Source organism: Carassius gibelio, chromosome A10, assembly GCF_023724105.1.
Source record: "Carassius gibelio isolate Cgi1373 ecotype wild population from Czech Republic chromosome A10, carGib1.2-hapl.c, whole genome shotgun sequence".
In the NCBI taxonomy this organism is placed as follows: Eukaryota; Metazoa; Chordata; class Actinopteri; order Cypriniformes; family Cyprinidae; genus Carassius; species Carassius gibelio.
Genome location: NC_068380.1, coordinates 14,944,146 through 14,957,676, shown reverse-complemented (window position 1 = coordinate 14,957,676; position 13,531 = coordinate 14,944,146). Strand labels below are relative to the sequence as shown.

Here is a 13,531-nt window from a genome sequence, read left to right as displayed (position 1 = left end):
TTTATAAATATGATAAAACTTAAGACTTTTTGGAGATATGAAGGATGCAGTACTACTCTATAGGTACTCAAGATTAACATACGATTAGGTAAAACTGTGTATGTTATGTACCCTTTAAGTACATGTACATGCAGAACAGGACCATAAAATAAAGATTCATCCAAGATTCTTTGATAAATAGAAAGCTCAAAAGAACAGCTTTTATTTATTTTGATTATTATTATTATTTGTAAAATTATCATTACAGCCAATTTATTGTATATGCGCTGAATAAATAAAATGCTTGTATTGTTGGCCATTCAAAAATATTCTTACCGAATACTTCCTGCACATCCTAATAGCTAAGCTAACTGGCTTAATGGTGAATGGGTATCCAAATGGGTGACTCCCTCCAGCTATTATAGATTTTCTAAGATCTTCAAATCATGTTGATTTTGAATTTTTTAAAGGACTAAATTTGAGATTCTTATGTGGACTCTCTTTCTTTCCATGTTTATATCTTTCGTTTTAAAAGTGCTGTCCATACACCTGAAACTGTCTTTTCTATAATTCATCACACTCACCATAAACTATCTCAGTTAAATCTGATTATCATGCACCCGGTACCAAGGTAAATTAAAAAATAATCCATACTCCTGAAAACCTTTTCTTGCTTTCAAATCTGCTGGCAACTGCAGAGCATAAACACTCTTTCCACATCACTCCCATCTTAGCTGACTGTTCCACAGTAATCAATTGGAAACACTCCTTGAAAACATCCTTTAATGTTCCACTGCTCTCTCTAGTGTGGCCTTATTTATTTATTTTCTAAGTCCCTTTCTATTATCCTCTTAGCTCCGCTTCTTGTCTTGAGTATCTATCATACCTGGGTTCGATGACAATTCTTTGGTTTAAAGAACCAAGCAGATATCAGCGGTCATCTGTTCATTGACAAATGAACAGAAGAGCCTTGTAACAAGATGTCTGATTATTTTTATGTTATGAGTGGTTTTCCAGTCCTGCTTTTGAAGCGAAACGTGTGCTCTCGGGTCTGTTGTTTTGGCCCTGATATTCATCTTATCTCATGTCAGAAGGAAAGGGACTCTACAAATCCTCAAGGAGAGCCACCTTATGGTGGCTTTCACCAGAGAGGGAAAGGAATTATGAATGGATAATATTTGATTTAGTTTTGGCTTCAGCTCTAACTGGAGAAAATCTGCTGATTTTAGACCACATCTTGCACATTTTGTATTTGTCTCACCATTTTAACTATAGATTGAAGCCACAAGTCATATTTAGGGGAGACCAGTAAGGGTAAAAACTATATGATTATTATTACATTTGTCATCAGATATCTGGACTAATCTGAATGAAGTTTTTTTACTTTTTTACATCTGCAATAGCTTTGCAACTACATAGATTTTTCCAAAGTGCAATGTAATGTTGTCAGTGATGCTTGATTAATATCAAATTGTTCACATTTGAGTAGATTTTCATTTCAAGATGCACACAAGCAAAAGTACGATATAAATCAATGCAATACATGTGAGAATTCATTCAAATGTGTCTAACATTTATGTACAGACTTGCTTATAATGCAGTTGTTAAAGTGTATAGTAATAATTTGAGCACTTATTCACGTTACATGCGCTTTTTATCGTTGCAAACAGACACTTAAGAAGTAAGGAACAATCTATGCACATTATAGAAATACTCAAGGATCCAGTGCTGCTCTGTGTATTCAGGTCACTTAGTAAATTATTAATACAAACACCATCTTGAGTGTGCTTGCTTGTCCAAGTATTTAGTCCTTTATTAATTTCTTTCTTTCTTTCTTTCTTTGAGAAACGTTATTTCAGGTTATTTCGGGTTCAGATTTTATTTCACAAAAATGTAAATGAGTGTTTCTTCAATTACAGGCACATTTGTGTCCCAAGGGTTGACTTATATTAAAACTAACGCCTTTTTTTCCTCTTGTTATGTTAAGTCACATTAAAATTGTATTAGAAACATTTCACCAGGCTTTTCCAATTATTTTTTCTACTTTTTAAATGCTTTCCATACATGAACCTGAACATTCGATCTTAAAATATGAAAATCCATCACAAAATGTTAATCAGAAAGAAATGAATAGAGAGAAATAAACCCACTGTTTTCATATCACTGTTATTTGAGTATAATTCATATACCATTATAGCTTTATTCATATTGTGAATTAGATTTTTATATTTAAAAAAAATATTTTGTTTTAGCAATTTTGTCATTTATAATAGTTTTTATTTTTAAATGCCTATTTAGCTTAATTTCTTTAGTCATTTTTGTACTTTTTTATTTCAGTCACTTGCCATAGCAACATTTCTATTTTTTTTATTTATTTTAAGTTTCTGTTTTTAACAATAATAATCTCTAAAGTTAAACATTAAAAACACTGTCATATATATTATGTATTTATTTATTTATTTATTTTTGTCCTTTCATACGTTTACCAATAGTGTGTGAAGACCTTGAAAATAAATATGTGCAGAAAAATCCAAGTATGTTTCTCTTGAACAGAATAATTTTGTAGAACCTCATTTCCAATTAAGCTGCAAATAGTGTGAACATATTTAATTGGGATTATTTAGAACACATAAAATAATACAGCTAGATACAGTATTCTGCCATTTTGCACCAAAAATGCTTAAAATACCAATTCCAGGACAGAATATTTATCAAACAAATGTTCATAGTTGACGGTATTCAAGCAATTGTCTCTAATATGAGACCTAAAATGAAGTGCCAAATCCAAATTTATATTTCATGATGTGTATTTCTTATGTGGGAATATAAAAGGGCAGAACCGCAAAACAGGTGTAAGACAAATGCTGCAGAAATAATTGAAATTGCCACTCTTCTTCTTACAGAATATGTCCTTGCCTATAACATATGAAAACAACATTTTCTCCTAGTGCATTTACTACCTTAAATGTCCCTGACTTGCAAATAATTCTCGATATGATTGCATATGTGCCTGCATGTGATACTAAAACATCTGCAGCCTGTAGAGATGGTTTTTCAGATGGCATCCTCGTCCGTTTTATATAATGCTACAGATTACCTCTGCTGTGATTCAAAAAATGGGAAATGTGAACAGCGGCATAAGGAATGGGACATAAAAATAGCTTTTTTGTGGCCGTGTCAGGGATAGCTTTTGTTAAAAGCCATCAAGCGAGACCACAGCGTGTTTTATTTTCTGTATGTGTTCTCTGTTCAGATTTTTTACCTAAAGCCCTGCAAACAGGTTTCTGCCTCCCATGGACCGTATTCCAACAGCCCCAGCATGTAATTGTGACATGAGGCTGGTTTGTGAGGAAATGTAACATTTGGAGGTGACAACCAATGAGAAAGAAAAACTTGTAAGGTAAAACGTATGAATCACAGAAGATGTTATTCATAGCCTTTTCTCAAAGCTGCAATTATGATTAATATGGAATCATTTCATTCTCCTTGTACGTCTTTTTAAGTGGCCACCATGACTAATACACAGAACCATTTATTGAGCAAATGAATTGAGGTTGTGCTTCAGTGAATGGAGGGTGACCACTGCTTAATTAGTGTATAGCACATAATTGTCCTAAGAATATTTATGTTTGATGGAAAGTATTTAATTAATACATCTGTCTTTTTATTTAGCAATTTTCTTTAGAAATGTTTACATGGACTGAAATTGGTAAAGAATGGTGATCACTGCTGTCACTGCTGTCAATTGGGGACATTGAAGCATACAGGCATATGCAAGCAATAGTTCTTTTCACTGCTGACTGGATACAACTGGACATTTCCATCATGCTGGCTGTGCCAATATAACATCAAGCTGCACTGCAGGTCTGTAAAAATCAATTATTCACACTTAAACTATCTGAGAGTATGAGAATATGTATGAAAATAAAGGTCAGTGCTAACCTTGAACAGAGAGTCTGGGCTTTAGTTAACCACTGAAAAACATAGAAAAGCTCTTAAGATTTCTTTACTTACCAGAAATAATGGAGGCGAGTCGAAACTCATCAGAGAGATGCATCGGTTCATATGGGGAGGTCTCATACAGTTCTTCTCCTTCAAAAAAAAAGAGAAATATTAGATATTAGCATTGTTTTGGTTTTACAGGAATATAATACGCTTAGGACAGGGCATATGGGTTAATTAATAAGTAGTGTATTTTACAAATACTTTACGAATGCATCTAAAAACCCGATTCCAAAAAAGTTGGGACACTGTACAAATTGTAAATAAAAACAGAATGCAATGATGTGGAAGTTTCAAATTTCAGTATTTTATTTGGAATACAACATGGATGACATATTAAATGTTTAAACTAAAAAATAAAAAAATAAACATTTTAAGGGAAACTTAAGTTGATTTAAAAATTTCATGGCATCAAAACATCTAAAAAAAAAAGTTGGGACAAGGCCATGTTTACCACTGCGTGGCATCCCCTCTTCTTTTTATAACAGTCTGCAAACGTCTGGAGACTGAAGAGACAAGTTGCTCAAGTTTAGGAATAGGAATGTTGTCCCCTTCTTTTCTAATACAGGCTTCTAGTTGCGAAACTGTCTTTTGTCTTCTTTGTCGCATCTTCCCTTTTATGATGCGCCAAACGTTTTCTATTGGTGAAAGATCTGGACTGCAGGCTGGCCATTTCAGTATTGGTGATCCTTTGCCCATCTTGACTTCTGAGAGTCACTGCCACTCTGAGAGGCTCTTCTTAAACCCAATCATGTTGCCAATTGACCTAATAAGTTGCAAATTGGTCCTCCAGCTGTTCCTTATATGTACATTTAACTTTTCCAGCCTCTTATTGCTACCTACCCAACTTTTTTGGAATGTGTAGCTCTCATGAAATCCAAAATGAACCAATATTTTGCATGACATTTCAAAATGTCTCTCACTTTTAACATTTGATATGTTATCTATATTATAGTGTGAATAAAACATAAGTTTATGAGATTTGTAAATTATTCCATTCATTTTCTACAATTTGGACAGTGTCCCAACTTTTTGGGAATCGGTTTGTACATCTTGCAATGGTTATGTGGATAAATACAAATTCTTAATTATTTAAAATAATGCTTTGTATAAATAATGGCCAGACTCGTATAAAATCTAACATTGTACACAGAGTACACACTCTCTCAAGAATTAAAGCTCAGCAGTCTTTTGTCCAGATTTGTACTGGCCAGCAATCACTAATTAACTCCCCAGTGTTGCATCCCATTGGTTGCGTCCAGAACGTCTGCTGTTTTCTTATCCAGGGCCATGAGCTGGAGCCCACAAAGAAGTGCAACCAATCTCCTAACTGGTCCCAGGTGCTGCTATAACAATGAAAACTGTGACACTAGATCTTCAAGAGACTGATCTGAGGCTCTCAAATGAAGACTTCCAGCTGTCTGGCTCTTTAATATTTTCCTTTGAGATCCATAGAAAAAGTTCCTTCTGGGTGGTTAGCACAAATTTTCCATATACATTAACACATTGTGCTCATTTGGGGAATGTAGGATTGAATGCACCCTGTCTCACCCTAACGAATGTTGGAAACCAAACATGGTTTTGATGGTAGCCATAGACTGACATATATTTTTTCAGAATCTGGTACTAGTGGACTAGTAGTTGACTAAATTTGAAGGAAAGTAATTTAATTACTTAAATAAATAATGGGGGTGGGGAACTAAACCTTAATGAGCCTATGTAGCCGATTCCATGGTCAATGGCACACATAAAGCTTGTTTTAAAGCAGTGGAAAAGGTAATGACTGTTGGGAAAAATAGCAAGGACATATTTTAATTATTTATTAATAAACTAGTGTTTTCTGAGTCAGTGTGGCTGCAAAGATAGAGTTGATGGTGATGACTTGCCAGAAATGCACCTTTAATACATTTCAGACTTTCTATAGATATTTCTCATGTAGCCTATATGCAGAGGATCCATTTTTTTGTTATGCGCTCAAGTTCACTGAAACCATCATGACAGAATGCACATCCTGCTTTCTTTATTTTACAAAACCACATTACAAATTTCAAATAATTTATTACTCTTATCAGTATGAGCAGAAATCATGGCATACTTTAAGTTGTTTCTACTGTTATCTGGAATAAAATGCCACTGATCGTGCCGACGGCTTTTATGTCCAAGGTATACAGTATAAGGGAATATGATTAATAATTAGTTGAGATTTAATGTTATAATGCTATATTATTATTGTTATTAAACCGTAAAAGCCATTTGTTTCATTATTTTTTTTTAATCTTCATTTACTAGTAAAAACATGTGACTGTAAAACCCAGTAAAAGTGTTTTGTTTTTTTTATTGTATTTTTTGAAAAATAGTATAGATCAAGATCACATCAGTCAGAGATTCACTTAGTCCAGCTGTAAATAATGACTTGCGTGCATTGGCTGGGTTTAGGTGCCATATGCTGGTCACAGTACCACACCATGATGCCAGGTCCTCCCATCACCCTATGATGGTTCTTAACAACATCATCAACCCCAGCTTGTGTGTCCGTATTCCCAGCCCAATGAGCTCAGGGGGCCCTTTGGACTCAACAGTGTCTTTGTGTGCACCCCAAATGTACATCTGGCTCAGAATTCTTTTATGGGATCATCCTGGATCAAGAATTTATCTGCTGTGTCACTGTAGCTCTCCGCTATCTGCCTCCCTGCTCTGCTGCTGCTGTGTGGCCACCTTTATGTTCTGCTCCTCAATGAGTTTATCCTGCACACACAGCCTTAATCTCTGACGTAACAGCCCACAGTGGCTGCACAGGGGAAAATACTGAGAAGTTCCAGAGGGGGGACCGTTACTGGCATAAAATAAGTGTGCACATAAATCTTGGGATAAAGGCGTTTGTCCCCCGTCATTCGTGGAGTGTACTAGGCATGTATTTAGCATAAATTAGGTGAGTGTAATCTTCAAAACTTGATCCTGTTGAGAGTTTTCAGCAGGGCATTACAGAGCACAGATGCTCACATGATAAATGCAAAAGAGTGCTTATTGGCCGCAAGTTACTTGAGTAAGCAGATTTAACAATTCAGAGAACACAAGCATATGCTGACTTCGTCCTTGCCGCTGACTTTGTCCATTGCACTGTTAAAAAATGCTGTGACTTGAAGAGTTCAACAGATGGAGAGCATTCCTAAGATACTGAAATTAGACTTGGCATTGGGATGCTGGAAAGATTTCAAATGCATGAACTGCCATACTTTAGACTCGTACAAATGACCTATCAGGATTCTTACTCTATTTGTATGGCACTAACGAGGAGTTTATAATGAATTGTGTTTCAAATAAAATAAGATAAAAAGCCCTTCAATCATCAAAAATGATTTTGCAGCCACAGGACAATTACTGATTGACATAATTGGCAGAGTTCTTACGATCCCAAATCCTTTGCTCATTTCTAGGCAGCAGATCTAAAAATATAACTACATTTCATATTTTGAACAACCCTCCAAAAAGAACTGAGAATTTTTTATTTTTTTAAGACAACTTACAGATTGGACACAGAATGATGATCGAAACATAAATTGAGTAGATGGAGTCCCTTAATACCCCATACCCCATGCATCACTGTGAAAAAAAAAAAAAAAACTACTTTGGAACCTTCATTTTTAAGAGTGTATAACAATATGGTTACACTTTAGTAATAGGGACCAATTCTCACTATTAACTAGTTGCTTATTAACTTATTAAAATATTGGCTATTTATTATTACTTATAAAGCACATATTCTGCATGACCATTTTCTACGTCACTAATCCTACCCAATACCCAAACTTAAGAACTTCCTCACCAACTTTTAATGAGCAGCAAATTCAAAGTTTATTGAGGCAAAAGTCATAGTTAATGAATTGGTACAGGTAAGAGCGAGAACTGGACCTTAAAATAAAGTGTGACCAACAATAATATAATATAATAAAACCTTCTTTCTGGTCCTCGAATCTGCCTGGCTGAGAGGTCTTTCCACCTATGAGATATTCACCCAATATCACCACAGAAACCGTTTATATCACTCCGCTTGCAGCATTTCGCACAGCAAATGTAATTGGCAGTCGCCATAGTCGCAACAATATTTTAAGCTTTTTTTTTTTTTTATAAGGTGAGAAATTTAGTTATTTAGACTTCAAATATGTGGTTTTTTAATAAAGATAATGTCTATTTAAAAAAAAAAAAAAATCAGAGATGTCAGTTCCAGGGTGTCAGCAGCCATTCAGCACCCGCTGAGAGACTAGGGTAAAATGGTAAATGGACTGCATTTATATAGCGCTTTCAACAGACCACATGGCCATCCAAAGCGCTTTACAAATTGCCTCACATTCACCCATTCACACAGTCAATCATACACTGACGGCGATGTCAGCCATGCAAGGCGCCATCCAGCTCGTCGGGAGCAGCTGGGGTTAGGTGTCTTGCTCAAGGACACCTCGACACTTGGTCAGGTGGAGCCGGGGATCAAACCACAAACCTTCCGGTTTGTAGACAACCTACATGAACCACTGAGCCACTGCCGCCCCAACCTCGTAACCTCACCTCGGCCAGATATTCTGGAATTTGCCACTGGCTCTAATGTCAGCTAAGGTCTTAGGTAGTCTGCAGATTTGAGTTGACAGATTCCATAGAAAATCACATAGAATATGACTGTCACAGACTCCAGTTCATTTGGTCGGAGGATATCAAACATGTTTGATATTTTCAGCCGATTTTAAAACATGTTATTTTAATTTGTCCCAAAGAAGGACATAAACGCCCAAGAAGGACATACAGGCATGTGGTAGGCCCAATCAAGGCCTGCGTTATGGAATGACCAAGCCATCTGTGGATGCATTGGCAGCATTCAAAGGATTCTGAAAACTCATCCAATTCATGAGCTGCTGTTGAGAATTTTGGCTTTGATCAAAGCATGATACAAGAAGTCGATGCTTATGTGCATACTGTGGCTTGCTGATTCTATTGATATCTGGATACTTGATTATTATTATTAGACTTTTTTATATTTGGCATGAATTGTGCAAGTGAATTGTGACTAATGAAGATAATTTAGATGATAAAGGTTTTTTTTACTATTATTTTTGGTCAGACCATGAGTAAAAGTATAACTGGGATTTCTTTCGAGTCTTTTTCAATGAATATCCCGCATACAGCAATGTGTAATTGTGTACTTTTGAAATATATATATGGCATACATAAGCATATGGGATATTGTTCAATACAGTAACTGTCATCCAAAATGTGGCCATAGTTTATTTCAGAACATCCCTCCAGAGTACACGGTTAGTTGCACAAACATACAAGTTGCATAAGCACCAGTATACAACAATCAGTATTATGCCTAAAATTATACAGGCAGCGTTAATGAACAGCTATTTAATCTCCGAGAGGATTAATATTGTTTTTGTGACTAAGCTATTTGCGCGCTGTCGAGGCAACACTTGTATTACATCATTTTCAGTTTTGATGTGAATTTTTCCATACCCGACTGCGTGTCTGGTTATCTAAACTCCATTTAATAAGGAGGAGTTAGTTCTATCACTTCAATGTGAACTTTATCACAATCTAGACCGTGTTTACTTGTCTGATTGTTTGATTACTTTAAATTCTGAGGAATAAAATGACTTTAAGAAGTCCATATATCACTTCAATATGTAATGTATCACAATCCAGACCATATTTACTTGTCTGATTGTTTGATTGCATTAAATTCTGAGGAATATAATGACAGTTATTTGACTCGTGAAGTTAGATGTACTGGAGGGACTGCTAGCCCCCTCCGCGTACAAACAGAGTGTTGCTGCCCGTGGTCCCCGCTTCGGGACCAGAGGCTTAAGCAACGCTCTGGGCCAGTGACTTCTCAGCCTAATCCGAAGCCGATGGAGCTGTACTTCAGGCTGGGAGGTCCATGGCCAAGAAGTCATGACACATTTCAGTCACGACTACTGGGGTAGAGCGGTGTCCACCTTATTACACGGTGCCCGTCTCACCTCAGTGCCCTCGGGAGGTGGGTCTGCCGACCCTGCCAGAGTTTCAGGGTGCAGCTGCTTCCAGCGAGCACTGCTCTCAGTTATTTCCGCCCGTGAGCGTAGCGGAGCTGAGACGCTCACCGCCCCTTCGGGGGCCCCTTACACCAGAGGTCAGTCTCGAGAGACTGATTCCCTTAGTACATTAGTTAGCAGCATGGAAACTACTGCCAAATGTATCTCAATGGGTCCTGCCTACAGTAGAAAGAGGCTATCGCATTCAGTTCGGCCATCCACCACCAACATTCAATGGGGTTACACCGACAATAGTCGGCCCCCGGCAGGCTCTGGTTATGGAACAAGAAGTGAATACCCTATTAAGGAAGGAGGCCATTGAGGTGGTCCCTCCTCTAGACAGGGAGTCCTGGTTTTATAGCCGGTATTTCATAGTTCCAAAGAAGGATGGAGGGTTACGTCCGATCTTATACTTATGTCATCTAAACCTCTCAGTAATGTCACTGAAGTTCAAAATGCTCACTGTCAAACAGGTTGTAGCTCAGATCAGATCAGAGGACTGGTTTGTCACAATAGATCTCAAAGACGCATACTTCCATATCCAACCTTCCACAAAACAGGAAGTTTCTGAGGTTCGCTTTCGGGGGCAAAGCCTACCAATATCGAGTACTTCCCTTCGGCCTTGCACTCTCACCCCGCACGTTCACAAAATGTGTAGATGTGGCTCTGGTATCCCTCCATATGGAGGGCATCCGCATTCTAACTATATCGACGATTGGTTGATTTTAGCTCAATCAGAGCAAATTCCGGTTCGACATCGAGATGTCGTTCTCGCACATATGGGGGAGCTGGGTTTGAGACTAAAGGCCAAGAAGAGTGTATTTTATCCAGTTCAGAGAACCATCTATCTAGGCGTAGTGTGGGATTCGACCACGATGCAGGCACGTCTGTCTCCTGCTCGGATCGAGTCGATCCTCACATCAGTCGAGAGGGTCAAAGAAGGCCAGTCACTCACTGTCAAATAGTTTCAGAGACTGTTAGGGCTTATGGCAGTCTCTGAAACTGCCATAGTTTCTTGGTTCTTGAATAAGGGCACGGTGCTGGGAGCTCTTGGTGACTCTAGCGACAGACGCGTCCCTCACTGGTGTGGGTGCGGTCATGAGTGGCCACCCTGCCCGCGGTCCGTTGAGCAGTCGCCACCTGACATGGCATACCAGTTGTCTAGAGATGCTATCTGTGCATCGAGCATTTAAATATTTCCTCCCAGACCTGAGAGGTCACCATGTGTTGTGCCCACGACAACACATTGGCGATTTCTCATATCAGTCACCAGAGAGATCTGCATTCGCGCCCCTTGTACAAGCTGGCACACCAGATCCTTCTGTGGTCCCAGGACAAACTCCTCTCGTTCGGAGCAGTATATATTCCTGGGAGATTGACTGTGGGAGCAGACATACTGTCGAGACATGGCTCGAGGCCCAGGGGGCTTCACCCCGAGGTGGTGAAGTAGATATGGAGAGTTTTTGGACCTCTTTGTGACTCAAGAGATATCGCAATGTCCCCTCTGTTTCTCTCTAGTTCATCCAGCTCCTCTGGGACTGGACGCTATGGTACAGACCAGGCTGAGGCTTCATCTGTACACCTTCCCCCCTATCGCTCTGCTCCAGGGAGTTATGGCGAGAGTACGCCAGGACGGGGTCAGTCTTCTATTAGTAACCCCGTTATGGTCGCTCTCGTTATGGCTTGTAGATCTGATCTCTCTCCTCGACAGCTCTCCATGGGAGATTCCTATCAGGACAGATCTACTCTCTCAGGCGCAGGGCAAAATAATTCACCCTCGCCCGGAGTTGTGGAAGTTGTGGGTGTGGTCCCTGAGGGGACACAGTTCATAGCTTCCGGTCTCTTCAACCGAGGTTGTTGAGACCCTCCTCCAATCCAGAGCTCCCTCTACAAGGAAACTGTACGCCCTGAGGTGGAAGCTCTTCACCTCATGGTGCAGAGACCGCCAGCTTGACCCTGTTAACTGCCCAGTTGGTAAAGTTCTGGAGTTTCTCCAAGCTGGGCTCTCTGCGGGGTTAACTCACTCCACCTTAAATGTGTACATGGCTGCTTACCACATCCCTTTCAACGGTCAGTCAGTGGGTAGACACCCCCTAGTTACACATTTCCACGGTGCGCTGAGGCTGAGACCTCCAGTACGGTCCCGTGTTCCCCCCTGGGACTTGGTTGTGGTTTTAGAGGCTCTTTGTAAAGCTCCATTCGAGCCGATACTTGATATCTCAGATAGACATCTGACACTTAAGACTGCCCTGTTACTGGCTATAACCTCGCTAAAGAGAGTTGGAGATCTTCAGGCCCTTTCGGTGGCCCCTACTTACCTAGACTTTGCCCCTGGTATGGCCAAAGCATTTTTATACCCTCGAGCGGGTTATGTTCCTAAGGTTCCCTCTGTTACACCACAACCTATTGTACTACAGGCCTTCTGCCCTCCTCCCTTTCGGGAGCCAGACCAGAAAAAACTGTACGTGTCCAGTGCGAGCACTGTTACTGCATGTAACATTCTAGAAAGGTCACACGGTAGAGATAAATGTGGTTGCTTTCATTGAAAGGCAGGCAAAAATACTGCAGGATCCTGTCTTCAGCAATATTCAAGATCTTATACAACAATGAATATTAAGTTAAAGACTGAGTTCCCTTTCAAGGGATAGTTCACCCAAAACTGAAAATTATGTTATTAATAACTCACCCTCATGTCGTTCTAAACCAGTAAGACCTCCATTTATCTTCGGAAAACAGTCTAAGATAAGTGCCCAGTGACATTTTAAAAACACCTTCTGCTTTTGGTCAAGTTGAAGACAGCCTCATTCACTTATATGAAGTTGTGAGATGGTTCACTTGACTGCAATTCCACAAAGATATTCATAATGATGTAGATAAGAATCTGTGGGCCAGCAGACTGGCATATCAGGAGGTGCAGTTCAATTCCTCATACAGTGTTGTGCTCAAAAGCAAAGTTCTGTCTAAGGGGCCGTTCACATATCACGTCTTTTGCGCGCTCAAGTCCGTTATTTCCAGTGTAGACACGCGGTATGCGCGTTCATAATGGAAGCGACGTACACATGGTGCGACGCGCTCGTTTTTTCCAGGTGCGTCCGCACCTCGCCACCTGACATGGAATACCAGTTGTCTAGAGATGCTATCTGTGCATCGAGCATTTAAATATTTCCTCCCAGACCTGAGAGGTCACCATGTGTTGTGCCCACGACAACACATTGGCGATTTCTCATATCAGTCACCAGAGAGATCTGCATTCGCGCCCCTTGTACAAGCTGGCACACCAGATCCTTCTGTGGTCCCAGGACAAACTCCTCTCGTTCGGAGCAGTATATATTCCTGGGAGATTGACTGTGGGAGCAGACATACTGTCGAGACAGGGCTCGAGGCCCAGGGGGCTTCATCGAGTTAAAAACATCTCAACTTTTCAGAATGCCGCAGGCGCACCACGGGTCATGTGACAAGAACTAACCAACCAGCTTCATCCTACTAAGGAT

The 13,531-nt window shown here is 39.6% G+C and overlaps 1 protein-coding gene across 1 annotated transcript in view; it reads right to left on the bottom strand.

The window, feature by feature from the left end:
- Window positions 1–13,531, bottom strand: part of gfra2b (GDNF family receptor alpha 2b) — a 138,433-nt gene that overhangs the window by 92,041 nt on the left and 32,861 nt on the right. Inside the window, exon 3 of the mRNA XM_052608424.1 lies at window positions 3,994–4,071. Within this exon, the coding sequence (XP_052464384.1) occupies window positions 3,994–4,071 (78 nt within the window). The remainder of the gene's footprint in view (window positions 1–3,993; window positions 4,072–13,531) is intronic.